This window comes from Lonchura striata, chromosome 14, assembly GCF_050655825.1.
Source record: "Lonchura striata isolate lonStrDom1 chromosome 14, ASM5065582v1, whole genome shotgun sequence".
Taxonomy (NCBI): Eukaryota; Metazoa; Chordata; class Aves; order Passeriformes; family Estrildidae; genus Lonchura; species Lonchura striata.
Window position 1 is genome coordinate 7,658,514 of NC_140716.1, and position 25,706 is coordinate 7,684,219.

At 37.0% G+C, this 25,706-nt stretch overlaps 1 protein-coding gene across 13 annotated transcripts; it reads right to left on the bottom strand.

Moving 5' to 3' along the window:
• Positions 1-18: 18 nt before the first annotated feature.
• On the bottom strand, positions 19-25,628 carry VWA3A (von Willebrand factor A domain containing 3A). 13 transcript variants are annotated; one of them, XM_085592252.1, is made up of 33 exons: positions 25,216-25,373; positions 24,167-24,284; positions 23,498-23,551; positions 23,274-23,356; positions 22,319-22,373; positions 21,475-21,573; positions 20,357-20,463; positions 19,966-20,091; positions 18,610-18,718; positions 18,161-18,226; positions 17,574-17,699; positions 16,693-16,831; positions 16,499-16,602; positions 16,184-16,264; positions 15,128-15,222; positions 14,099-14,218; positions 13,207-13,281; positions 12,389-12,533; positions 11,290-11,488; positions 10,787-10,857; positions 9,642-9,782; positions 8,140-8,239; positions 6,991-7,101; positions 6,518-6,615; positions 6,216-6,368; positions 5,605-5,713; positions 4,775-4,919; positions 4,147-4,291; positions 3,485-3,636; positions 3,108-3,234; positions 2,442-2,539; positions 2,010-2,073; positions 19-782 (listed from the first exon to the last, which is right to left on the bottom strand). In XM_085592252.1, the coding sequence occupies exons 3-33, from the start codon at positions 23,540-23,542 to the stop codon at positions 777-779; spliced, it is 3,294 nt and encodes a 1,097-aa protein (XP_085448378.1). In that variant the 5' UTR covers positions 23,543-23,551; positions 24,167-24,284; positions 25,216-25,373; the 3' UTR covers positions 19-776. The 13 variants fall into 13 exon arrangements, 12 of the variants coding, with proteins under 12 accessions (XP_085448378.1, XP_085448377.1, XP_085448376.1 ...); XR_014958520.1 differs by lacking the exon at positions 3,485-3,636; XM_085592251.1 differs by lacking the exon at positions 19-782 and having other exon boundaries at positions 789-2,073; positions 3,485-3,633.
• Positions 25,629-25,706: the final 78 nt, after the last annotated feature.

The window sequence follows — 25,706 nt, forward strand, 5'->3', positions numbered from 1 at the left end:
ATTTCACAAATCAACTGATACTGGAAAACATATTTTTAATCTTTATAGACAGGAAATATGTAAGAACAGAACTGCTCAGAAGATAGGCAGTGTCTGGTTATACAAACACAACCAGTCTACATCAGCAACAGGGTATTACTTTCTTGTATGTCTAATAATTTCTGAATCATCAGCTCTAAATCTTTCTTTCCTGCCAAAAAGCGAAGAATTGAAATAATTATTAGCAAAACTTCTCTGTGAGAAAAACATGAATTATAAGCTTTGTTTTCTGCATTAAGGCAATTTCTTGGACTTTCTATGCAAAACTGGAATAAAGAATTCTCTTCCTAACATCACAGCCATATGTCCCATCTGTTAGGGATAATAAACACCAGTAAAGAATTCTCAAACCAACAGACAAAAAAGGCAGTTCAGACATACCAGCAACTAATTGAAGAAATTATTAATGCAATGTAGTAAAAGAGAAACAAAAATTGTGATTCTGCACTACGATACATACACTGTTAAAATTTCTCTTAGCTATATTGAAAACTATCCTCTACTTATATTTAAACTTTGTAGGGTTCAGGGCTTGATTTACTTTGAATTTTGCAAAATCTGCAAGTGGAGTCACTGCAGCACTTAACATCTGCAACTTCTTGTCTTGCCAGCTGTTGTGACAACAAAGAAAAAAATCTTGTTTCTGCTTGAAGCTGGAAGGTGTGAATACACTTTGAAAAGAAGCAGGTGAATGGTATGATTCCAAACCTCTTCAGCATCTTTTCTTCCTCTAAAATTTAATCCTACAAGTGAAGCACACGAATACTTTTAAAAATACAACTCAAAAGATATAAAATGCATGGGCTCAGTGTCACTGTTGACAAAACAGTAATAGAAAAAACAATATAACTTAAACTGAAAGTAATCAATTTTCCTTCCTCACATGTTTAATGGGGCTACAGTGCTATGCCCTTTCTGGAGAATTTGAACAGGAATGCCTTCCTGTGCACTTCAGCAGCAATACAATTTTCTTTGGAAGGCTGAGATACAGAGATAATTGTGGAACACAGCCTTTATCTCTGCATGCCTGTAACAACTTCTTTGCTCCTATAGGGTGGTTTTATATCTGCTCCCTCTCAAAGCATGTCTCGTGAGTGATCAGCCCTTAAATGCTGAATTCTGCAGACTCAGAAATAATCTGACACACTCACACACACTCTTGCACACCAGGCTCCAGATTTCACTCTCCATGAAACAGACATTCTTAACCAGCAGGTGAGACTGGATTTTTTTATTCCTATTTGAATTACTGGGCAATGTTTTTGAACCAGAAGACAAACTACAGCTATAGAAACAAGATTTTTAAAAAACCCAGTCTAGCTCTGTATCTGCCTTACCCAATTCCTTGATGAATATCTTGGCAGGCCAACTTTCTCTAGTGCAACTCTGCAGTTGTCTGTTTTCCCTCACCAGCTCTGTGACAAATGCTTTTGTCTTGTTTAACCCTGAAAAAGTACTTCCACCCAGCAATTTCTCTTTTCCTGTGGTTTTTACTTTGCCAATTTAAAGCAGCAGGTTGGCTCTGTGAGAGGTTCAGTCTGCCCAGCTGGCTCTCCCACCACTCTGTAAGGACAGTCCCATGTTTGCTGAGGATGTCTTTGCTGTTAGTGGGGTCCTTTGTCAGTAAGCCTTATTTAACAGATAAATCATGCAGCCCATGCAACAATTGTTATACAGCCATTACATCTGGTTAAAACTCTCTAATATGCTTAACTGCTTGCTAGACCATTACTAACTGCAAATACACACCTGCCTTGCTCTTTTCAGCCCAAACAGTTCTCTTCAATCTCTTCTTTGGTTATATGGGGTTTTACTGTGGACTATCTCAGCTAAGATCTAAAATCACTACAAATGTTTCCAAGTTTGGAAAAAGTGACTTCTATAAATGAATACATTTACTAAAAAAGTACCCTTCTACTGAAATACATGAACTATACATAAACTATGATGTAAATGTGGTGACTGTTTACCTGAACACTTTTTTGAAAGCCAGAGTTGTCTTTTCGATTTGTGTTCCATTTTTCAAGCAATAATCTGTTTGAAAGAAAAACAAACCCCAAGGAATTACAGCAGTTTTTCACAGAGGCACAGAACACCTTGGAGTCTTTGTTTAACCTTGTCCTTAGGTGACATTTCACTGAGGAGGTATAATGCATTTTAAAGTTCTTTGCAGGAACATTTGCCTACTCTTCCTATTGAATTGGTGCTTTCTGGTTCTGGATTGGCAGTTAGGAAGGGTGACAATGAAGAAACATAAGGATCAATACAATTTAATTGTCCTTCACTCCTATTCTAGACAATTCTCCAGGTCTATTTTTTTATATAACAGACATTGGGAGTTGGATATTCTTGTCTTCATTCCACAAAATAATAAAATACAAAAATTATTGATAAATACTCACCTCCAAGATTTTGCCTGCTTTAAGAAACTTCTAGCTTTAGCTACTTCTTCAGTAAGTTTCTTTAGATCATCTCCTTCAAAGTAAGGGAAAACTGGATACTGAAAACACAGTTAAAATGTTTTTACTTGCACCTATTTACTATTTTCTGTTTCCCAAGCTGAATTAACTGATCCTAAACTCTAAATTTCCCTACTTGCAGAGAAGGTCTTGGTCTTACAAGGGGAGAGCAGAGCAAGCCTAGATTGAACCTGGGTCTGTTCAGTAACATTTTTCTACTGTGGTAATGCCTGAGGTGTCATGCTGGAAAATCAATATGCTAAGCACCATAAAAGAATTTTACAATTAAATTAAACACAAGATGGGAAGGATAAGGAGATAGTAAAAGCTGAATTTAGCTTAAAACCACATGCAGACACATGATATATTTTTTACTTCTCTTTCAAAACCTGTATTGCACTGTCTATTCCTTTCAAGGGCTTGGGCACCTCACCAAGGCAGTGAGCAGAAAGGCAAAAACAGATATTAAGATTTCTCTTTTTGGTTTTAATCTGAAATATCTTAGAAGTTTTGTATTATTTTTTCCCCATTGTTTTTCTAAGTGAAGTTTCTCTACTGATGAAGAACTAAGTTACAAAGAAACGAAACAAACCAATTTATTTAACATACATCTTCATCATCCAGCCCCTCTGTCAATATTCTGTGTGCTGCTAATTGTCCATCTTCAGCTCCTGAACTGCAGTGGAAGCGCCCTCCTGTTTGGGCAGCAAGCTTCCTCAGGAATTCAACAGCTCCTCTGTTAGCACAAAGTAGAAAGCTACTTATGAAAATTATTTTCTGAAAGCAACAGCAAAAGAATTCCTAAGAACTCAAAGATATGACATCAAAACAAATAACTTGGAGGATATGATTATAAATTCCTGTATGAAATGTAGGCCATGTGGCAATTGCCTGTGTCAGAACAACCTTCCCCATTACCATGCTGGTAATGAATAAAGTAGTAATTTCAAGAGATTTTTGTTTTCTTCTTGCAAAGTATCACATACTTGTCTGCACAGCTAAAACAAATGGTGTGGATTTTTATATCTTGCTTCTTTATCAATCTTTCAATTTCTTTCAAAATCAGACTGCAACTGGTGTCTGGTTTTCCATCAGTCAATAGATACAGTGCCTCTACACCTTGGAAACTGAAAGCCTTCTGAAAAGCAGAAAATAAGCTTAAATAATTTGTACATTTATATATGAAATGCTATACTTCAGAACAAAAACACCATTCCAATGATTTAAGATAGTTTCTATTTGCCAATACATTTATATTTGATCATTAATCACCTTAGTTTTGTCTTTTCATTTTCACTTATTAGGGAAGGAGATCAAGGATATAAATTTGAAAATTTAAGTAGATAATTTGTAGCATAAGACAACATATTTTTAAGCAGGGCATTGCCAAAAATTGACTCATTGAAATAACAAAATTAACTGGTTTTGGAGAACTACAGACAAAAGATTTTTACATCATATTTTATGGGAATTAAAATTGTTTAATGTCTTAAAATCAGGCTCACTAGCATGTGACTAAAAATTATGAAAATTTGCTAGAGTAATTGACTCAGTGGGCATCTCTGTAATACACACGTCATGCAGCTGTACTGGACTTCACTCATGATGAAAGCCATACAGTTATTTAGAGATGCTGTGGCACACCAACCTGTAAAGCTGCAAGGATGCAGGAGTTCCCATGAGCATGGCATGTGGAAGCCCACTGCACAGCATCATGGCAGCTTTCATCAGTTGCCTCTACAAGATTCTCTTTCCAACTCTCTGTATTTTCTGCAAATCTCAGCAGGTTAAACCTGAGGAGAAAGATGACCCACAACATTTAACCCTAACCAATACAATGAATCACTTTGGATAAGACAGTTTCGAAATAATTAAATACATAAAATTAAAAAAAAAAAAACCAAACAAAAACCCAACAGTAAAAAAACCAAACCCAACCAAGCCCCCTATTAAAAAGCCTAGTGTTAGATTAAGATACTCAGCCTTGGAAGAGTCAAAAAGTATATCTTACTTTGCAGGAACAGAAAATCTATGGGAATGCTGAGCCTGAAAGGGTAAACAGCATCAGCCTAAAGCAGAGGCCCAGATCTTAGAGAGTTTAGAACTTAAAATTGGTAAAAGCAACAGAAAAAGCAGCTCTTGTCACATGCACATTATAATCTAACATACAATAATTAATTGAATTGTGTTTCAGTGCTATACTACTGTAATTATTAAGCAATCTGATTACATAATAATGAGTGCAGATTTCAGTCTTTATCAGTAATTCACCATACCTGGCTTCATTTTTTCTCAGCTGTTCCCAGATAAGGGAGGTAAGTTCTTTTGTGACAGGTGGCAAATATGGGCCCATGGAACCAGATGTATCAATCAAAACACAGACATTTGCTTCTAAAATGGTACCAAACAATCTTCGGCTTCCTGGGCCAGAACATTAATTAAGAGTAATTACATAGGCTTATTTTATTGAGCATAATGTAAATCTTCAGTCTTTAGGGGTAATTCTGGGCACATTTCTACATAATTAAGTCAAATCTATGTGGCAATTAGGTAGTTAAAAGGTTAACAATAGAAAAGTGTTTGGCCATTTCAAAATCAGCACTATCAAGCATTAATTACTAGCTAGTTGTAGCAACTTGCATTAAATAATTTGTCCTTTACAATCCAGCAAAAAATTAAACTATTTCCCAACAAAGATCTTTATGAGCAACAGAGAGATAAAACAGTCTTCACCAGTGGTGATGCTGAACTTCTAAGCAGGGCGCATTCTAAGCAAAACATGCAGAAAAGGTAATTTTGCTTGTATATGTTACTGTATATATTCTGTTGATAGAAAGTTTCTACTCTCTATAAGCTTCTACATACTCTACACAAAGTCCAAAACCTAATTATTTGTCAGCAAGCAAGATGTTTGTCAGCTGCACAGATGCTGAATTATCTTGTGTTCACAAAAATAAGTTTTAAACTTTCAATGAAATGCAAGTCAGAGAACCTTTAATCACACTGGAGGTTCAGAGTTACATTCAGATCCATTCTAACAAAAACAGCAGACAAGAAGGTTTTGTACATACTTGTGCTTCACAGGAAACCAGAGGCACACCAGTACCTGAGAGAAGCCACTGCACTCTCTGGATATAGCGCTGCAGCACCTTCTCCAGCTGCTCTGTGTAGGTTTCCAGTTCTTTAGGCTGAAAGTGCAGATGTTTCACAACCCCCTGGAAAAATTCAGTTTGTACAAGAGCATCTTACTTCAGGAAATCTGAGCTGAGCTACTATATATGCATTGGACATCAGGGAGATTTTTGTCTTTTTATCTATAAAATATGATAGGAAAAATTCTGTGACTCTGTTGCTTACACTTAACTTTCTATGCTTCTCTCCAGTCAATAAACAAACTGAAACAATCAAGATCCAACATTTTCCCAGTTTCAACTCACACATGATTTTGAAAAGTTTAACCTAAATTTTAAAAATTATTTTTCACACTGTATGAACGGAGGAGATGCTACACATTCTGAAGAATATGCAATTTGGACTTCAAACATGCTAAATGGTTTCTTGTGATGAATAAAAGACCTTCTCTAGCTTGCTAGTGGAAGTATGATTTAGAAAGAACAGGAAAGAGTGGAGAGAAAAGCCAGAAACATCAATCAACATTCACTAAACATATACAAAGCCTTCCAATAATGTAGATATTTAACATCTGCAAAAACCTACATTGATTTCTATACTGGGGAAGATAGAGCAGTATTTTGCTGATACTTTCTTGTGCAGAGACTCCACAGTTGTCTTCTGGTGAGTACAGCTCGGACCAAACATTAGTCTGGGCAATTCCAGTTTAAGCTTTTTAATACTGTACTTGGTCAGCCACTTGCAAGACAAACAAATAGAGCAATTGATTGTTGGCAAATATTAGAACAGTTTAAGTAATAACACATTGTATAGAATCACAATTAATGTTTACATTAATTCAGATTGATAGCTCCAAAATGGCAATTTATTAGTAAGGAGAAAAATACCTCTTTGCTTGAACAGATTTCCTCTTCCTCTGGCAATTTGACAGAGCAAACTGATTTTCTTACACACATTGCCTTTGGATACTTCTGATGTATTATACCTATTTAAGAAATGAACAAAATACCAAAAAATCACTTACTTTAAAAAATTGTCACCTTCAAAAAATTCCAAACCAAATCCTCTGTAATCAACTAAACCATGTTAACAGCACTTTTCCTCATAGTACCTTTGACCAAAATATCCCAAGGGACTTAACAAAAGAAAAATCTAATCAAAAAATCAGTGGCAACGGTGGCAAAAAGTGCCACACACCTGCATCCAAACTAAAAATCCTTATCACTATTTGGTAAGTGAAACTCTCTCCCACTCACTGTTCAAAGCACCCTGGTTATCAGTGACTTACCATCCTGCCAGTTTTATAATGGAAGAGCTGATAAGAAAAGGGCTTCACCCATCCCATCCTGATAACACATACCCACATTTCTTCCTTCTTCAGTGTAAAATACAGACACAGAAAGCTCTGGCTGCTTCCTGGGTTTGTGCTTTCCTTTATTCTCAGTCTGAGGCCATTCTTTAATTGTTTGTGCTACAAGAAAATAATAGATAAAAAACCCCATTAATTTAGCTCAGCTGGATAAAACTCTTACATGAGAAGAATTCAACCCTGTTCTTCTCTTCATATATTCCTATTACCACAATTATAAATGCTTCATTTGATTTGATACTAATTAAGAAAAATCATATTACAGCACTATTTCAGCAACTTTCATAGAAATTAAACTTTTACAAATAAGAAATTACCATCAGGAAGAATGTCACAGGAGTTAGTTTGAAAAAAATTAGAAGTTCAAACATGCATAATATTTGTTGGAGAAACCAGTTAACTTAGTACAGAGCACCTCAGATGCAACTATGAATCTAGACTTGTAAACAATGCTACATATCAACATCAGGATATTTCAAGACTAATGGAAAGAAAAATAAAATGCAAATGTTAGTGATGGCAAAATAAAACCACAGGCAAATAGTAAAAAAAAGAAACAGAATAAATGAATTGGGCTTTAAGGTACCAGCAGTAACTGGAACCAGTTTAAGAGCTTTTCATACACCAGGAGCAGCTGGAAGAATTAGCACTTCACTCAACCTGACAGTGGTGTTGTACTTTTCCTTCATTACTAGATCATAAATAAATCAAGTGGAACAGCATATTAGGTAAAATGAGATGTAAAAGATTTAGTGGCAGTGTATACATTAAACCAATAACATAAGAAATTTTTGAACTGCTGAGACTTATGGCTTCAGGTGGGGGACACAGTGGGGTTCTACTTTCCATCACACATCTGACATTTTCTAATAAAGGTCAGGTATTCCATCCTAGGACCTGGAAATCATTGCACAGCTCTGCAGAGCTCTTTCTTTGCACAGTGTAGAAGCAAATTAGGTAAATCATAGCTAAAACTCATCCTAAAGGAATTCCAAAACAGCATGATGGTTCCTATAAATCTGATTAAAGAAACAATTCCAGGAGTTTCTAAAGTCTTAATTTAAATCTATAATTTAAGTACTGTCTTTTCAGCAAAACCCATAGGAACCTGAAGACAAAAAGGCCCTAATCCATACAGACCTGGTGGAATTCCTGCTTTGGCACTAGGAGGACGCCATGCCAGAACTCTTACAGGAGTATTTCTCTCTGCACAATGGCTGTCTTTAACATCCTTAAGCACCTTTAATAACAACAACAAAAAAAGTAAAAAGTGTTTCAGATGGATCGTATCTGCATTATTCTAATCTGGAACTATGCTTCTTTATTATTTAATTCCTGCTTTACAAATCCACAGAATGCCATGACAACACATCAGTTTGCAGTTTCTTGCTGAGTTAAGTAATTCTAATTTCTCTGTTTTAATTATCTTGCCAATATAATCTGCTATCATAAACCTAAAGATTAACATCTACATGGAGAGGAGTTTGGACCATTTTTGCCACCTGAAGGCACAGCCTAGTATGGTAATGGCCTTGCTGTATAGAATACAGTATTTAATATCTTCCTCAGCATTTTAGTGACTATTGAAAATCTAGTGCTGACACGAGGAATTTCTCCTTTGGATTTGGCTTATCCCTCTAGAGATTGAGCAGTCTGCTAAACAGCACAAGCACTTGTTTAACCCTACTGTAGTATAAGACTTGCTGTGACACTGAGTCTTCAAGCAACTACATTAATATACATTAACTTAATATACAGCATTACTATAAGTATCACCAAACATCTACAGACAACCCCGTATCCATTTTCTACCAAGTTTAACCCCTGCAAAATTATGCTCTGTTGTCATCTCTGAGTAATTAGTTTCTCCTGCATTTGTGAAGAGGTGTTGAGAATATGTCACTTTTGATAAAACAGCCTGACAGCCTGGAAGACCTACAAAGCCTTTGCAACATTCCCACACCTACATTCCCATTTCCTACATTCCCACACCTACAATGCCATTCCCATTTGAAAGCTCAGAACTGAAAGTTCCAGCAGACACTGGCTCTTTATGCATATTACAGATGTGCACACCTACTCAAAACAGATAGTCAGAATTAACAAACACTAGCAAAATCCCAGGGGATTCAGTAGTGCAGCTCCATGGAAATAAGCACAGCAAGCAGGAAACAAATCCTGAATGCTGTTCTTGTTTTATGCTGGCTCTCTGGGAGGCCAAAGACATGCTACTGATCTGCAGCTGTCTCATCTGTAAATGAGCAGAACATCATAATATTCAGTACCTTCTAGAAGGACTTGCAAAATAGATGTAATTTTGTAACAAATCACATTTCTGCTTTGCCTTTGTTTGCATTAAACTTTACTTTTTAAGGTCAGAGAAAGGATTATTTAGACACCTTTTGACACTACAGTGTGGTTCCATTAAAATTAATTACTTAGTATTACGCATTTTTTGGTATATGTAGCATTTTGAATGCAAACAAATTCAAAGCACTATCACAGTGCTGCTCTTATTTCTTCAGATTTTCAGCTGAGCACTTCTCTCACCAAGAGGAGCATCCAATAGCTGGGCAGGATCTTTAATTAACACACAGCATATTAAAAATGGGACCATATCAAACCATTCCAGCCAGACTCACAGCTGTGGGTTTAGGAGATGGCACCTTCTGCGTTTTTTTTTCCTCATTCCTCATAAGCACATTTGAGTGTCCTTCTGGTGTGAGGGGTTTCACAGACTGATTTACTGAGCGCTGCTTTAAGGACTCCACTAGGAATGCACACTGAAATGGAAATCCACATTGCTTAGTAATTCAGATACATGGAATTTAAGGAACAGACACTTCAAAGACAGGTATTTTGTATTTACTACTATAATAATAAATAGAATTCCTATCTCACAATGCTTAAGACCCCTAATGGAACAGAAAGGCCCTTGTGCTGTGCTTGCTCAAACACACAGTATGGAAACCCTTCCTGCTCTGGGCAAACAGATTAAACCAAAAGGCAGCAGTGTCCATAGCCCAAGGCTAGAACAAAGTGGAAGATGGTGAACTAAGTATATCTTGTATATGAACCAAGCAATTGTTACACAATAACAAAGTACTTTTACGTGTCATTGAATAGCCACCAGCTCTTCGTTTAGAAAAATCCAACTTTTGTGACTCAGATTTGCATCCAACAGGGTCTGAGCCCTCAGGACAAGGCTCTTACTGCATATCTCTTTCTATGCACACTTTTTAAAGAAAGAGGCACACACTGCCAGGCTGGCTGTACTGCTGCAGTCATTCTGTTGGATATCTTTGGAAAAAAGTCATGTGCATGGAATATGGTGAGATACAGTCTAATTCTACACCCTCAGTACACTTGAGAAAACAACTGGTTTAGAATTGACAAAGCCATTGTGCTAATGAGAAGCCCTCCCTACACTGGGACTTACAAGAATGTAGTATGTTATATGTGCATATAACATATATAACTTCATTATAATGAAGAATTAATTTACTTGAAAAGAATTCATCACAGGATTGGCTACAACAAGTAGAATCACTTGAACTGTAAACTTGTATTTGGTATGGAATCATGGCTACTCCAACACTGTTCACTGCTGTGCTGTTGTGCTTTCTAGTCCATATATACTCTATGGTCACTATTCCCACACTCTAGAACATTCCTGCTCATCATAAAAGGGTTTTGTCCAATTTCTTCTGAATTGTGAGCTGAAAAAACACTTGAATTTTTTTTTAGGTAGAAACAAGTAATTTACAAAGTTCTATGTAATTCATACCTTTTGGGAATAGTTCTTTGCTTTTTCCATTTCAGATATAATACTGGTAATATCATCACTTTCAAAAATACCTAATAATCAAATAGATGCTAATTAGCATGGGTTTCTTAAAGTGTACAAAATAAGCATTTTTTAAAATGCACAACAATTTGTACCACATTAAATACCAATGCAGAGATAAAAAAACCTTTATTTCCTGCAAGCCTGATCATCTGGACTTATAATAACAATTACTATATTTTAAAGCATCTTTAAAAAGGCTAACAGAATATGATGAATTCAAGTAGAAAAAAAACCCCAAATGAACTCCTTTATTAAGGCTGCATTATAGTATTCTGCAGTGTGGTTAAAAGTCTCAATAAAACTATGACCTATGTTTATATCTCATTGCTCTCAACATATCTTAAAAAAAGTAAACTACTTGATTTGGGAGTAAAAAAGCATTAATAAATATTATTTCATTAATGAAAAAGAAGAATGTGCTGACTTTCCTTTGCTCATACCTGCTTCTCCAAACCAGTGAAACCTCCCATTGGCTGCCTGTACAATTTCTTTAAAAGCAATAGCAGTTTCCCTTGGGCTGGCATAGCGGGCTGGAATAATCCCACTGGAGTCAGTGCCCTCTGTTACACTGAACAGACAGACATGGAGCTGTAAATCCAAACCTCTGCAAGCCTCAGCCACATAAGCACTGATTGTGTGCTGTAAGACAGAGAAGAAAAAGCATCAGAGGTGAGCCTCTACCTCAGACAAGCTTCCATCTGCTCCACTGGTTCCTGACTGATGTACAAATGCTCCCAGTTGGAGCAGCTCAGAAGAGGAATGTTCCCTGAATAGTGCAATGCCTCCTCAGTCCATGCAGATACACAACAATTGTCACTACTGCTGGTTACAGCAACAGCTCTACTGCAGGCAAGAAGTCAGCTGGGATATATTGGGAACCAAAGACAGAAATTGTGGACATCAATTTAGCTTTGCACTGAAGAAAAGTTGGGATGAAACTGTCCATTTGTCCCTCATTTTCTTGTCAACATATGGCCTTTCATGATTTCTTAAGACTGCCCAGAGTTTCCAGAGGTTTGGTAACAAAAGCAGGAGACACCTCACTGCACACATGTAGAAACTTGAGGCTGTGCACACAGCTTAATGGCCATGGAGCACATTCACTACAAACACGGATCCTAGCAAGGGATTACTGGGATAAAAACAGGAGTTGTCTCTACAGAGCATGCTGTGGAGTTCCACTGGAAAATTATTTGTTCCATGAGTTGTACAGAAATGATAAATTACAAAAAATCAGCTTGCTCCAAGTCAAATCTGAAGCAAAATGATGCCCCAAGCTGGAGTGGGCATGTCTTGAATTTTCTGTAAGTTACATATAGTTAATTGTTGCTACCTCCTACACATGACTAACAATTGCAGAAATGGAGGTTTGGGATCCTGAAAATTGTGCTGCCTTACATATGTAAAGAAGGAATATTCTGCCAATGAACTGTGATAACTGGCTGTAAGAGAAAAAGGGATGGGGAAAAAAGAAAGAAAACAAAGTTGATATTAATTTTGGTAGGAACTTAGAGAAAAGTTGCCTATGATGACACTCACTGTCTCCTGATCAGGTATTCCAGTAGTCAGCAGGTAGAGTCCCTGTGATTTGTGTTTATCTTTGTCTTTGAAGTCAACTTCCACAGCTCTTCTGAGCGCACTCATGAAATTTCTACTGCCCTTGCACTCCAAGCCCAACACCCACCTACACCAAGATGTTTACAGTTCAAAGAATGAAGAAACAAAAACTCTTTCAGCTCAAAGCAATAAAAAAAAATTAAATATCTTAAATAACACCGCACTGGAGCCTAAATTTTTTGAAAACAACAAAGAGCAAAAAGATTTTATAACAAATTATTTGTTCTGGTTTCTGTATTGCCAGCATAGCAAACTAGTTTTTAAAGTAAGATACAAAACAAAAAGAGGAAAGAATTCTCTCCTAATTTTATGTGGAAAAATATTCATATAGTAGAACTTACAGAAACAGAAATGAAAGCAGAGCTATAATGAGAACACAGAAGATGTGACTCCACAAACAGAAACCTGGGATTTTTTTCCAAAGCATGTGGGAAAAACCCCATTGTTTAGCTCTCACATCCCAACTGAACTTGAAGCAGTTTTCAATTCTTTGTGTAACCTCTTCATTCCTTATTCAGACACTTTGGTATCTGTCTACATATGTATTACATATACACATGAAACATGAAGTCACTTCAAGCTTATTAACTTTTACAATGCTATTTTCACAAGAAAACACTATGAACAATCACTGTAGAACATGGCAGCCTACTTTTGTAACATGATAAACTTGTACAATGTTTTAGTTTGCAATTTTTCCCTGTGAAATTCACATACATGGGATAATTATTTGATCCTACCTCCAAGCCTTTTCTAAATTTTCTGGTTGGGAAGGACACAGTTCCTGCTGCCAAGGCACAATGTCACTTCCAAATCTTTCACAGAAAGATAACAGCAATTAATTTTCAGATTATGGTGTAGAACAAACAAAAAGATAAAATAAGAAAAATCTAATTTGGAGTATTACAGATATAAAACTGCCCGATGCCAACTATTTTCTCTTTCAAACCATTTAATTATCCACATTTATGCATCACCCAAAGTTTATTTGATTTTCTTTGCTGAATAGGATCCTACATGAGCTGGGAAAAGCTCAGAGAAAGGATTGTGAAAAAGGAACTCCAACCTTCAGCTGCTGCCTGTATCTCTGTTGTGAGATAAGGGCTGTGTTCTCACACCATGTTAGGAACTCCATGAGCTGCTGGCTCTTACTTTTACCTGCCAGACACCTGCCCAGCAGCTGCTTAGCAGTAGCAACTGTTTCTGCCTGCCAGTGCTGAGTACAGAGTTTTAACACTATAATATATTAAACAGTATTTGAGTTACTGTAAAATTTAAAGGGTGCTCTCAGTTATGGTACCTGAGACATCAATATCCTCTTCTGGTAAGTTTCTGACAGGTGAATTAATACTGTTATGAACAATATAGCAGGATGAGTATTTGTTACAGGTATGATGCAATCAATTCCAGTGACCCTCACCCAAAAAACTGATTTTTAATTAGTAATCTGGTCTCCATACCTCTGGTTCATGTACTCACCCAATACGGACCAATCAGTGCTAGTCTGGCAAATACTTCACTAGAAAACATTAAATACTAAAACATGCCTATTAGTTACTACAATCTCTCAGCATACTTCTTTCATTGCAATGCACTACAGTTATTTTAAAAGACTCTTAAATAGTTACTTACGCTATAATATTAAAGTAATCCTTATTTGACATTTGTTCCTCAAGTAAAAGTCGCAAATAATCTTGGATATGAGAGATGTAGGTAGAGTTTGTCACTGATATATCTACAAGCACAACTACCCTATAGAAAAAAATGCTATTCATTAAAAAAAAAAGCCTTATTTAATTATGTAGTCTTATCTTCAGTGCACTCTAACTTATCAGGGAAAATATCTTCTACCTATGCATCAAAATGTGTAAACACTGAATCTACTTTTTTAAAAATTCTGCAAAACATCAGGTGACATTTAAAAAATAAAAATAGAAACAGTAATGGAAATTTCTATCTTTCCTAAACTATGGAATAGTCAGGGTACTGGCTACTTAGTGCCAATAATGGCTCCTGAACCCCAAACAGCTCCTCCTTCTCTGAACTTGAGTAACTAAAACCCTCCTGGAATGTGTGGATGTTTGCCATAAGGAGAGCTATTGGATACTTCACTCTCCTTTCCCAGCCAACACTCCAGGAACATATGGAATATTACTCCAAAGACAAATGGTTAAGATTTCTCTCAGCTCATCAGTGCCAGAGTATTGTTCAGGTACAGACTGACTGATGTTACTGAGCATGGTACCTGCTGAGAGTGAAGTGTTAATGAGGAGCTGCTCAGCATGGTCAGTTTTAGGTCTTGTATGCAGAGGCAGTGCAGGATGGTCACAGTTAATGGACATGGGATAATTTGGGAGCAGTAGTTTTGAAAAGACCCACAGATGTGATGGACAGTCAGTGGGATGTGAGTTCCCAGCACAACAGAGTGACCAGATGGGCTAATTCAATCCTTAATCAATAAGCAAGAAAATCTCTAGTAACAGGGGCCTCAGCCACCTTCCTTTTGTCTGAAACTCCATATTCAAGGATTGTAAGCAGGAAAACAGCAAATGTGCATTTGAGGTTGGGTAAGGCCTCAGACAAGATGTAAATAAACACCTTCCTCAAACACATTAAGACTTCAAACCTCACAAAAAAAACCCCCAAAATTGAATACAATACCTTCTTTCACAAACACTTCCCCATATTCTTCTGCTGGCAACAGATAGCCAGTCAATTCGTTTCTCATAGATTCTTACCATTTTAGCAAGGAGTTTCTATGCATAAATAAAGAAAATCTATGTTAAAAATAGAAAGTTCAAGTCTTTTATTGTCAAATGCTTAATACAAAAATAACATAATAGCATAGTAATGAAAATTTTTTCATTCATTTAGATAGGACATTTCATTCTTAGTACAGATATGAGAACACAGTCCATGAAAAAAACATAGTGATAAAAAAGCAACAAAGAATCTAAAGGTCTGTATCTCCATTTTTCCTCTTGCCACCATATTTCAAAACAATGCTCAGGCATATCAAGAAAAGAAAAGAAAATGCTTTAAAAATACAGTTTTTGCAAGCTTACCCTTTTTTCAATAGCATTTTTAGGCAGTGCTCATAACAAAACACATAATTTAACATAAACACAATATTATCAAATACATGTAATTCTTTAATAGTGTCAATTTGATATTAAGGTAATTTGTCCAAACTTTATACACCATGACCTTTCCAAGTCTATGCAGGTATTATATGAGGGCATATCTAGCTAGAAAAGGACACTGAACTCACAAACAAAACTATAATTGAACATGTACAAAACACAAGCATCTCCCAGTGAGCAAGAAGCCAAAGAAACTGCTTTTCATTTCAGCCACTTCACACTCTCCTTTTGGTCTGGCTGTAGAGTTCCACAGACTTCACACCCCTCCTGCTTTAATGAATTATTTGCCCTGACTGGAAACATTCCCACAGCCCTTTGTCAGGACTGCCAGTGAAGTGGGAAAGCAAAAGGACTGACAGACTACTATATAGCAAACCCTGGTTGCAAACATCCCAGATAGCTTCTCTTCCATTAAACCTGTCCCCCTCTCTGATGACCTGCACTCTGATCTAGAAGGAAATCCTCAACAATCACTACATGAATCCCTGCAATACTTAGCTAACAATCTAATTAATGAGGAATAATTAGATGGTAGTCTAGCCCTGACAAGGCCACATCGTGTTAGACAACTCACCTGATAGTTGTACAATACTGGCACGTCAACATGGATATTTTTTACAGTTCCATCATACCACTCAAACTGTGTCATCACTTTCTAGAAGGATAAGCAGAGTTAACTGTTTACAGAGCCCAGCGTAAGAAAGACTAACATGGAATTTCTTCTGGGTCATTCTTAAGAATGACATTAAGTATTTGAATTGAATCTATGACTCAAATTTCAGCGTGTAGAATTTCAGCTAACTTATAAAGTACTGATTTAAATTAGAAAGATGTAGCAATAGAAAGAAAAAAACCCACAAACCCAGGGAAAGTGTTCCTCATCACTTGCCTCATGTAGAGTTGATGACACTGTTTTTTTAAGAATAGGTACAAAATCTTCCACAGGAGAGAAAGCACTGGGAGCCAGAACTTGATAAAGGTCTAACTTTTTAGCTATGGGAAGAAAAAAAGTACATTAAATGAAACACATACTCTGTCTTTAATTCATGTTTCATACCTGTTAAGCTTTTCTTTCTGTGCTACCTTTCAATCCATATGTCTTTAACCAGTCTGCTGAGGTTTTGGTCAGGATGCCTGGTGTTTGAATATCTAATGGTGCTTTGTGCTTTGCAGGCTTTGGGAAGAAGCTAGAAGGTGCTGTATTTGCAAATGCTGTGGAAACCTAAAACAGATTTCAAGAAAAGCTCTTAAAAGTCAACATAATTTATTTTTACCCTCAATTCAAAATATCCAGAATGGAATCCTGGTGAACATAATTAAAACTAAAGTGCTGGGATTCCAATGAGCAAAATGCTTTGAAAGTAGCTATCAGTGGTCCTCCTAAAAATGAGCTTTTACTGGGGATAAAGAATTTTCTAACTCATTTCAGATTTCTGCTGCACAGCTAGTCTACACAGTCCTTAGTAACAATGAGGTTGGAAGAGGAAAAAAAAATATATGTGTACAGCATAGGAAGTATGAGGGGAAATATAATTAGAAATTTTATCCACAAAAAAATTCCTCGCAGACTTGTATAACAGTGCTACAAAGACAAGACCTTATAAGTTTGCAGTGGATTCAAATGTCCAACTAAATCACATAGGAGTAAGTATCTTTTCACCAATTTAAAAGAGTGTTGGAACCTCATTTATATGACTGTGTATAGAGTTAGGCTAATGCTCCTTAGATTCCCATTACAATGACAGGACAATGTTCTTTTAATGCATTTTGAAGAATATTTAGTAAAATGTCTCCTTTACTGATTTTGTTCTTAATTTCCTCCAAACAATTGATTTTCAATAGAGAATACTCGAAGTTCACATATCAAAATACCTGACCAATAATACAATTTTTTCATATTGTGGACAGTTAAAATTTCTAAACCTAATTATTCAAAGTACATCTGAAAATAAAAATATACATACATCTGCTCTTTTACTACCAAGCAAGCCACCAACTGTTTTTTGAAAACTCTGTTTTATGCTCTTGAGCAGGTCCTTAGCATTCTGGGATTCCTGAAGTAGCAGATGAAAATCACTGCTATCAAAATTCTGCAATTATAAAACAAATGGGGAAAAATATGTCAACTATTGTTCAAACACCAACTGAAAACAGCTTTCTTACTTTACAGGGCAAACATCAATACAAGACTGCCTGGCATGGCAGAATTGTGTGTGAATGTATCTAATGCTCTGCATATAAATTAGTAATAATTTATAAACAAGATATTACTTTATTACTTTGAATCACTCTGCAGTAAGGCATTGCTTTTATCAGCCATAAGTCAGTAAACAATAACCGCAAAATTTATTGCACTTTTAGGAAATGTTTTCAGTTGCAGAAAGAACTAACCACAGGTTTATTGAGCACATTCTCAGCATTTCTATGACAGAGACTTTCAGCACCAATTCTTACTATCAACTTCTACTCAGGTGATAATTATTTTACCTTCTCAAAGTGAAGAATCATGAGCAAGAGAGAAAAATGCTTTGCCTCTCTCCTTGTCACCTACCTCTCCCTTGGAAGAGTAGCAATGATAATGGCCTCCTACAGCTTCTGCAAGGTTCTTTATAACTGCCTTCATATAGAAATAGAAAGAGAAACAGTTACTTTGACTTGAAAGTCTCTTTTGATAATGTGGGTTGTTGGTATTCAGTTCTTAGTAGAGACAGAAAAAGAATATTTGAAATACATACGGTGAGAAAGCCAAAATAATTATATTTCCATCATTTGCATACCAGTCTCATTTTAGTATGGCTGAAAAACTGAGTAAAGCAAGTTACAAGATGATGCTCCAAGCAATTTTTTCATGTCTGCAAATATGTTCTGAAGAGAACCAAACACTAATTCAAGAAATCTAATGATTAGGTTAGCTTCCCCACAAGTTTGTGAGAGAAGGCATTTCAGCTGAATAGGAAAAAAATGCACTGCAGGAAGTGAAGTATTAACACAATTACTTACAACAGAGGCAGGGCTGCTGCAATCATATGTAACAGTGTGAATCTGCACTTTTCTCCCCAGCGTACACTGCTGAGCATAATCACATAACATTTCAAAAGACTGATCAGGACTGATGAAAAAAAAGTAAAGAAAGACAATATTAACAATGGCAGTAATCAAATGGAAAAAAAGGCCATACTGAAGAAGACATGGAAGAAAACCTTGGAAAGAAATAACAAATCATAGGAATTATTTAGGTATTTAGCATTATCACACCTTCTCTCCCTCTTTCAACCATTACTGAGATGTCACTACTGGAGTTTGGTTCTGAAAAACTGGATGATAACAAACCACTAGGATTCTATTCCCATTCATAACAGCTTGTGAATGAAATGTTCTGAAGTATTCCCTGCTAGCCCTGAAAGCTAAAGATCAGGAGTGGTGACTTTGGCCACTGTGGTAACAGTGAAAACCTTTCAGCTCTGGTATGTAAGCATGTCTTCTGTTTCCAAAAGCACCGAAGAAAGTAAAACTTGGCTTTATGTTTAGAACTTAGCGTCCCACATAGTTATCATTTCCCGAGCTCTTAAGGCTAGTAGAAACCTTTTCTTGCAGCTACACTTCTGCCCGGGACAAAAATTAAGGAATTCTTCACATAGGATAAACTTCTGTTTTGTCTTCAAAGCTGATAATCTTGGAACCTTGTAATCCACACTGTGTGTTCAATAAATTACTTGAAATTAAAGTTTGCTTACTCTAAGTATCAATCTTGCCAAGCTTACACCATCCCCTTTTGCACACTAAAATAAAATAAAATTAGTAAACAAGGAGTAAGGTAACACTCCTAGAATCTTTATTGTAGTCTTTTCCTTGTAATCCCAACTCCAATATTGGAATTTTCAAATTATGACAGTAGAACCACAGAAGTCTATAACTTATATAATCTCACCTGGTTTCATTTATTTAATCAGACATTTTAAATTCTCTATTGGCACTACAAAGATCACAGAGAGAAGAATCTCTGAATGCTTAATGCTATTTTATAGCAAAATCTATCTTATCCTGTAATCTTCCCAGAGGTGTGGATTCTTTCAGTGACATCTTTAAGGTCATTTAATTGATGTAAAACTAGAGCTAGCAGGCCCTCAATAGATTATTGGGTTAAGTGATCTGCAAAGGAAACACATAGCTTCATAACAGAAATGAGATTTATAAATAGTAAAAAAAGGGAAGAAATAAAAGAATTCAAAGGTATAAACTAAAAATATGTAATACGCAGATCTTGAATTTTCTATTTATTTTTGTATCAAGTTCAGTTTCTTGTACCAATCCTGTATCCAGGTTAAATCTGGTTGTTAAGACAGACAATGAACTTACCAGCTTCCTACAATAAGAACCAAGGAATTCAGTTCTTTCATTGGAAGGACATGCCTTAAGGCTTTCAGCAAATTGCAGCCTGGACCAGGCTCCAGCTCTTGCACCCACTGTCTTGCTTCATGTAGCCTAGGAGAGGCAAACAAGAAAAAGAATATTTAGGTGCTAAATAATATAGATCACAAAGATTGCTACAAACCACAGGAGCAGCTAAGGTATTTTATATGTGAAAACCATCTTGAAACCACCAACAACATGTCAAATTCATGGCTTTTCTCCCCTCTTAAAATCACTGCAGGCACAAGATGAAAAACATTATTACCTACCTGAGATTGCTCAAAATAAAATGGAGACCTTGTCTAAACACCTTGATTTTTCAGAGAAATTAACTTACACATGAACATTGATGGTTTTTGGACTCTCCCACAGTGGTGAAATTTCTGTACTGAATGAGAGGCAGTACAATTGCTTCTTATAACAAAGCTGCTCATCTATTAAGCACTAATAAATAAAAAAATGATGAATGCATTACTATCCATGCTGCTTCTGGCAGGGTTATTATGCAAAAGACTAAAAATAGTGACAGCAATATTTTCAGCTACCACTAAAAAAGCTTCCAAAAAAAACCTCACAGAGATTTAAATATTTAGTAAGGATATAAACAAAACCTGCAAACTTATGGCATTCCAAATAATTTGCTAATGGGGCATGAGGCAGGGATATTTGTTGTTCTAGTACCAGTTTTTCTCTTCAGCTGATGACCACATGAAACAGCAGAGATCTAGAATGCACATATTCACCCACCATGCAATTTCTAAAAAATTGTTAGCTCACAATCATGGACAGCTAAACAATAGTTCAGATAATCACACTAAGCAAACCAGATTATGGAAACTGAGTTTTCTTGAAGGAGTTTTATTTGAAACACACAAATGAAAACTACAAATAATATAAATTGATGATAAATAATTCCTGAATGTGGGAAATTTAATTGTACCAAGTGTCAAATATACACATTATATCTTCCTTCCTTACTGAAAAAGTTTTCTAAAAACAAAGAGCACAATAAAGGACAAGTCTCTTCTGAGATGACAGAAAACTATTAATTCACCAAGGTTCTGTCAAAAATTGTGAAGTGGACCTTACTGAGACAAAACATTAACTTAAAGAAAACTACACTTACTATAAATATCTCTATGTAAAATTTGTCTCTACTTCTTACAGTTGGTTTTGTTAAGCAAGTTTATTCTATAGAGAATGTAGAATTGAGAAACTTTAACAGTAACACTTCCCTTAATAATATTTTGAAATACACTTGATTTGTTTTGGACATAAACAAATAATACACTTTCAAAGACATTTGGAGCATACTTTTCTACAACAGAAAATTTCTATTCTATTGTATATTAGGATTTTAAGCAGATTTTTTTTCTATTTGGTTCCTGGCTTCTAGTTCCACAAAAATTTGATTAGTATGTTAAAATAGGCAAAATTTGCTTTACTATTACTTACCAAAAGGTTCTTCTGAAAATCCAGTAGTCTAGATCCATAACTCAAATGAGACACATCAACCAAAAGTCCGACTTTAGTTCCTTTTATAACACCAAACACCTTAGAAAAGTCACTGTAAATATTAGCTTATCTACAGATTAATAATTTTACTGTTTTTTTCTGTACAACACCATTTTTAGATCAAGTATTAGGTATTTATTTTAATTTTAAGCTTTTTAGCATAAAGATGACACACTGACAAAGGCAAGCAGGAAAAGAAGAAGAAAAAAGAGAGTCCTACTGGTTCACAGTTAATCCTTACCAGTGAATCATATTACCTTCTTCCCAAGAAAACTTATTCATTACTTGAGAGGATAAATATTAAAATAACTTTGCCCCTTTCAGGCTAATTCAAGCAACTTTGTGGAAACCAGATTTTGGAGTGCTGTATTTTTCCTATTCCCTTCAAGAGCGAGTTACATCTGAGCATTAGCACTGCCAGGCACAGTGTGATGAAGCAACTGTACAAGAGTGGGCAAAATGAACTACAAGAAGCTCCACTCCAGGCAGAGGTTAAGCTCAGCATTGTCTGCTCCCATTTGAATTGTGCTGAGAGGACCTGATGACTAAGACTGCAAAGAGAAAGGAAAAGACTAAATCTAGAAAGCAGAAAACTGCATACCAATGAAAGGTCAGGGAAAACAATCCACTGTCAACACCACTGCATATGATGTGGAACTTGTAGTAAATAATGAAAATACAAAGGCTTTCTGGAAGCCACTTTTCACTAGTATTCAAAAGTTAATTTAGTCTTTAATGCCATATAGAGTTTCATTCTAAAAATATACTGCAAAGTTCAAGTTACCTTTCTGCTGTCCTGCAACAGCCACTGAATTCGGTGCTGATATAGGTCAATCACTCTGACAAAAGGCAGAACACACATTTAGCTACAGCACTCTCTCACACTGGGTCTCAGTGTAACAATCAACCACCTGTCTTCATCACATCCCCTTCTCACAGATGCAAAATCTGTGAGAAACAGGTATTTTAAAATATGTTAAATATGACCTTACACAACTGGAGGCTGCAGGGCTAACCACTTAAATACTTCTTTCCCTAAAGCAGAACAACTTCCAACAGTTTAATATTAAAATAGTTATAACCTGAGGTAAAACAAAATGCTTCCTCTTCTCTAAAATTGTTTCACTTTAATCAATGAATTTTTAATTCCGTGTGCTACAAGATGGCAAACAGAAAGTTTAAGCCAATATTTTAAAGGGGCAAATCCATTTTGCTTTTTCAAAACAGAAAAGCTGCTTCTGTTTTATAAAAGCCTGACACAGTGAGGTATGCTGAAATGGCAGCATTCTTATCAATGGTGAAGATTATTCTATGGCTTATTGAACCTATAAATTAAATTAAGTTTCTTGATTGTATAGACTTAAGACTCATTTAGAATACCTTCAGCTTCCATATCACAACTGCATCCATGACTTGAAGCTAATCCAAGTTACACAAAGTACAATCCCCAAATACACAGTGTTACCTATGGAAACCTGACCATGCACTGGCTTCCTTTCTAAAATGAGCAAAATTTGCTTCACATCAACACCTGGCTGATAAGCATCTTCCTTAAAAAACTCAAACTTCAACTGTAGTGAGTGTAATTATGCCTTACTCTCAATCTCAGCAGAAGGGATTTAATGTTGAGAAACTCTGAGGTTCCCAGAGATAACAAATTAAGATTTAATGCAGCATCTACAGTAATGGAGATACAGAATCACTTACACATCAGAACAATAAGGAAGATGGATACTTACTCAGAAAGTCTGCATTCAAAATCAGTAACAGTCTCCTGTGTAAACTCCATCTCTTCACCAGCATTTCCTGAATTCCTGGAGCACTATGCATGGTTAACATCAGAGATGCACACAAGTTAAGACTGACTAAAGAAAAGGCAGTGTTGTACTAACAGAATAATATTGCCTTCATTTACCAGATACTCTAATGTTAATTGCAAGGATTCCAAATTGTAGTTTCTTACCCATTCTTCTGTTGTTTGCACCTTTTGAGATTGTGTTTTCTTCATTTCTCCTCTCTACAGATCAAGTGAGAAGAAATTACATGCAGTATGAGAAATTAGATGTGCTATTTAAATGTGTCAAAAATATAAGCCCTAAGGAGAGTTGCTGCTAGGCAGTGCATGTCCAAGAACATAACTTTATGTACTGGAATACTCTTTTGAATGTGGGGTACAAAGGAAAAGAAGCTTTCACAATATTCCCAGATGGTGAGCTAAAAGGAAAAGAGAGCTTAGTTTAGAGCAGACAAGAATGAAGACAAGAAATAGGAGAGCTCAATAAAAGAATTATAAAAAATACCCTAGTGATTTACCAGAGAGGAATAAAAATAAGCATCTCCCAAACACAACTTAAGAGTTTGAACTTGGCTTTTGCCTTTTGGAGGAAAAAATACAGCATCAACAGTTGGTCTCATTTATTGTTTTACCCAATTTGTTCTCAGATTCATCTCTGCAGAGAAACTACACACAGTTTTATGACATGAGTGATCACACCATCAAACTAACTGTGTATATATGCAAATATATGTAAGGAAGCATATTAGTTGTCTATCAGTTTATTTACTCCCCACTGTGAATTTATAATGGGTATGCATTATAAATTGTATTATTTTGTAGGAAATAGTGACCTACCAGCACATCTTGGGTCTCGCTGCTATGTGTTCCCAGCGATCCATTATCTGGTCCTAGATGAGGCACAGCAAAGTCTTGCCATGGTGGGTGATGACCCTGTGGATGGAATTTTGGCAACCTACAAGACAATAATTTCATGAGAACGATTCATTACCCATAATATTCCTGTACTGTCATAAAGTAATTTCAAGTTTTTTTCTGTAGGAACTGTTCTACACTTTGTCAGTTGTTTAAGCATTAAGTTAATATATGATGTTTTGAAGGGATATAGTATATACTTCACATGAATTATAATTTATTTTCTAGCTACATATGAAGTTTCAACTAGATTTTGTAACGGTTTCCTCACCCAGCTTTTTCTAAATATTGATCATTGTCCAACACCCACGCCATTTTCCTGATGTGTGTAGCCACTATATTAATAGATTTAGCCTTGTTAAAAATAAAAAGATAGCATGAGAGTAAAAAAATTAAAATCTTCAGGAACAAACACTATTAGAAAGGTATTAATATTGTCGGGAACTTAAATGGTAATTTATATTGTATGTGTGACAACAGCAAACTAAAAAATAAAGAGAAGTTGCAATTATCCATTTATAGAAAACACATTTAGGAACTATTCTGCAGGAGTTGCTTGTTAATGGATTTTAGGCAGTTAATTATATGCGTGCACAGCTGCTGGGAGACCGGCTACAGAGCTCAACCAGAAAAAGAGATTAACCACAGCAAACCGCAGAGCGGCGGCGGGAGCTGAGCCGGCCGGGCTGGCATCGGGTGGGCGAGCTGCCCTCGGGTTTAGGCGCGGGACGAGTCGTGAAAAAACCATTAAACCCCGGTTTTCTCTTGGCTGGGCTCCCCCCAGCCCAGGCCACCCGGGCCCTCCGGCTCCCAGCGGGTGTCAGCGCAGCCCCTGCCCTCCCGAGACCCTGCTCAGCTCCCGGGGGAAGGACCTCGGGTCCCGACCCGTGCCCGAGACTCACCTCACCCACCGGGACAGACCCCCCGGCTCCTCCGACCCCGCGCTGCCCGTCCCGGCCGCTCAGACTCACCTGACGGGGCAAAGGCTCTGCCCTGCACCCGCCTCCCTCACACCGCGCCAGGGACAGCGGCTCCCCAAACCCCTCAGCGCCTCCCGGCACTGCCCCGACCCTTCCCTCGTGCGGGACCGGCGGCGGACGGCCCCAGCCCGGTCCCCGCCGCTGTTGCGGCGTTGCCGGTGGAGACGGGGCCGGCCCCAGTGCGCCGCTTCCCGCCGCCTGAGGGCGCCGGTGGGCGGGAGGCGAGGGGCCCCGCAGGGCGTGAGGGGACACAGCTGAGGGGACACACACACACACCTGAGGAAGGACACACACACACACACCTGAGGGTGGGGCACACCTGAGGGGGGACAGACACACCTGAGGGGGCCACACCTGAGGGGGGGCACACACACCTGAGGGGGGCACATCTGAGGGGGGGGACCACACACACCTGAGGGGGGCACAAACACACCTGAGGGGGGCACAAACACACACCTGAGGGGGACACAAACACACACCTG

What these genes read in the sequence shown, in the direction of transcription:
- VWA3A (XM_085592253.1), bottom strand. Translation starts at nt 25,613, where the DNA reads ATGTGCCCCCCTCAGGTGTGTGTGCCCCCCCTCAGGTGTGGCCCCCTC. An exon ending in GCTACTCTTCCAAGGGAGAG is followed by an intron (nt 17,700 to 18,160) that starts GTAGGTGACAAG and finishes TTATAATTGCAG; the next exon opens with AATTTTGATAGCAGTGATTT. An exon ending in TGTCATCAACTCTACATGAG is followed by an intron (nt 16,265 to 16,498) that starts GCAAGTGATGAG and finishes TTATCCTTCTAG; the next exon opens with AAAGTGATGACACAGTTTGA.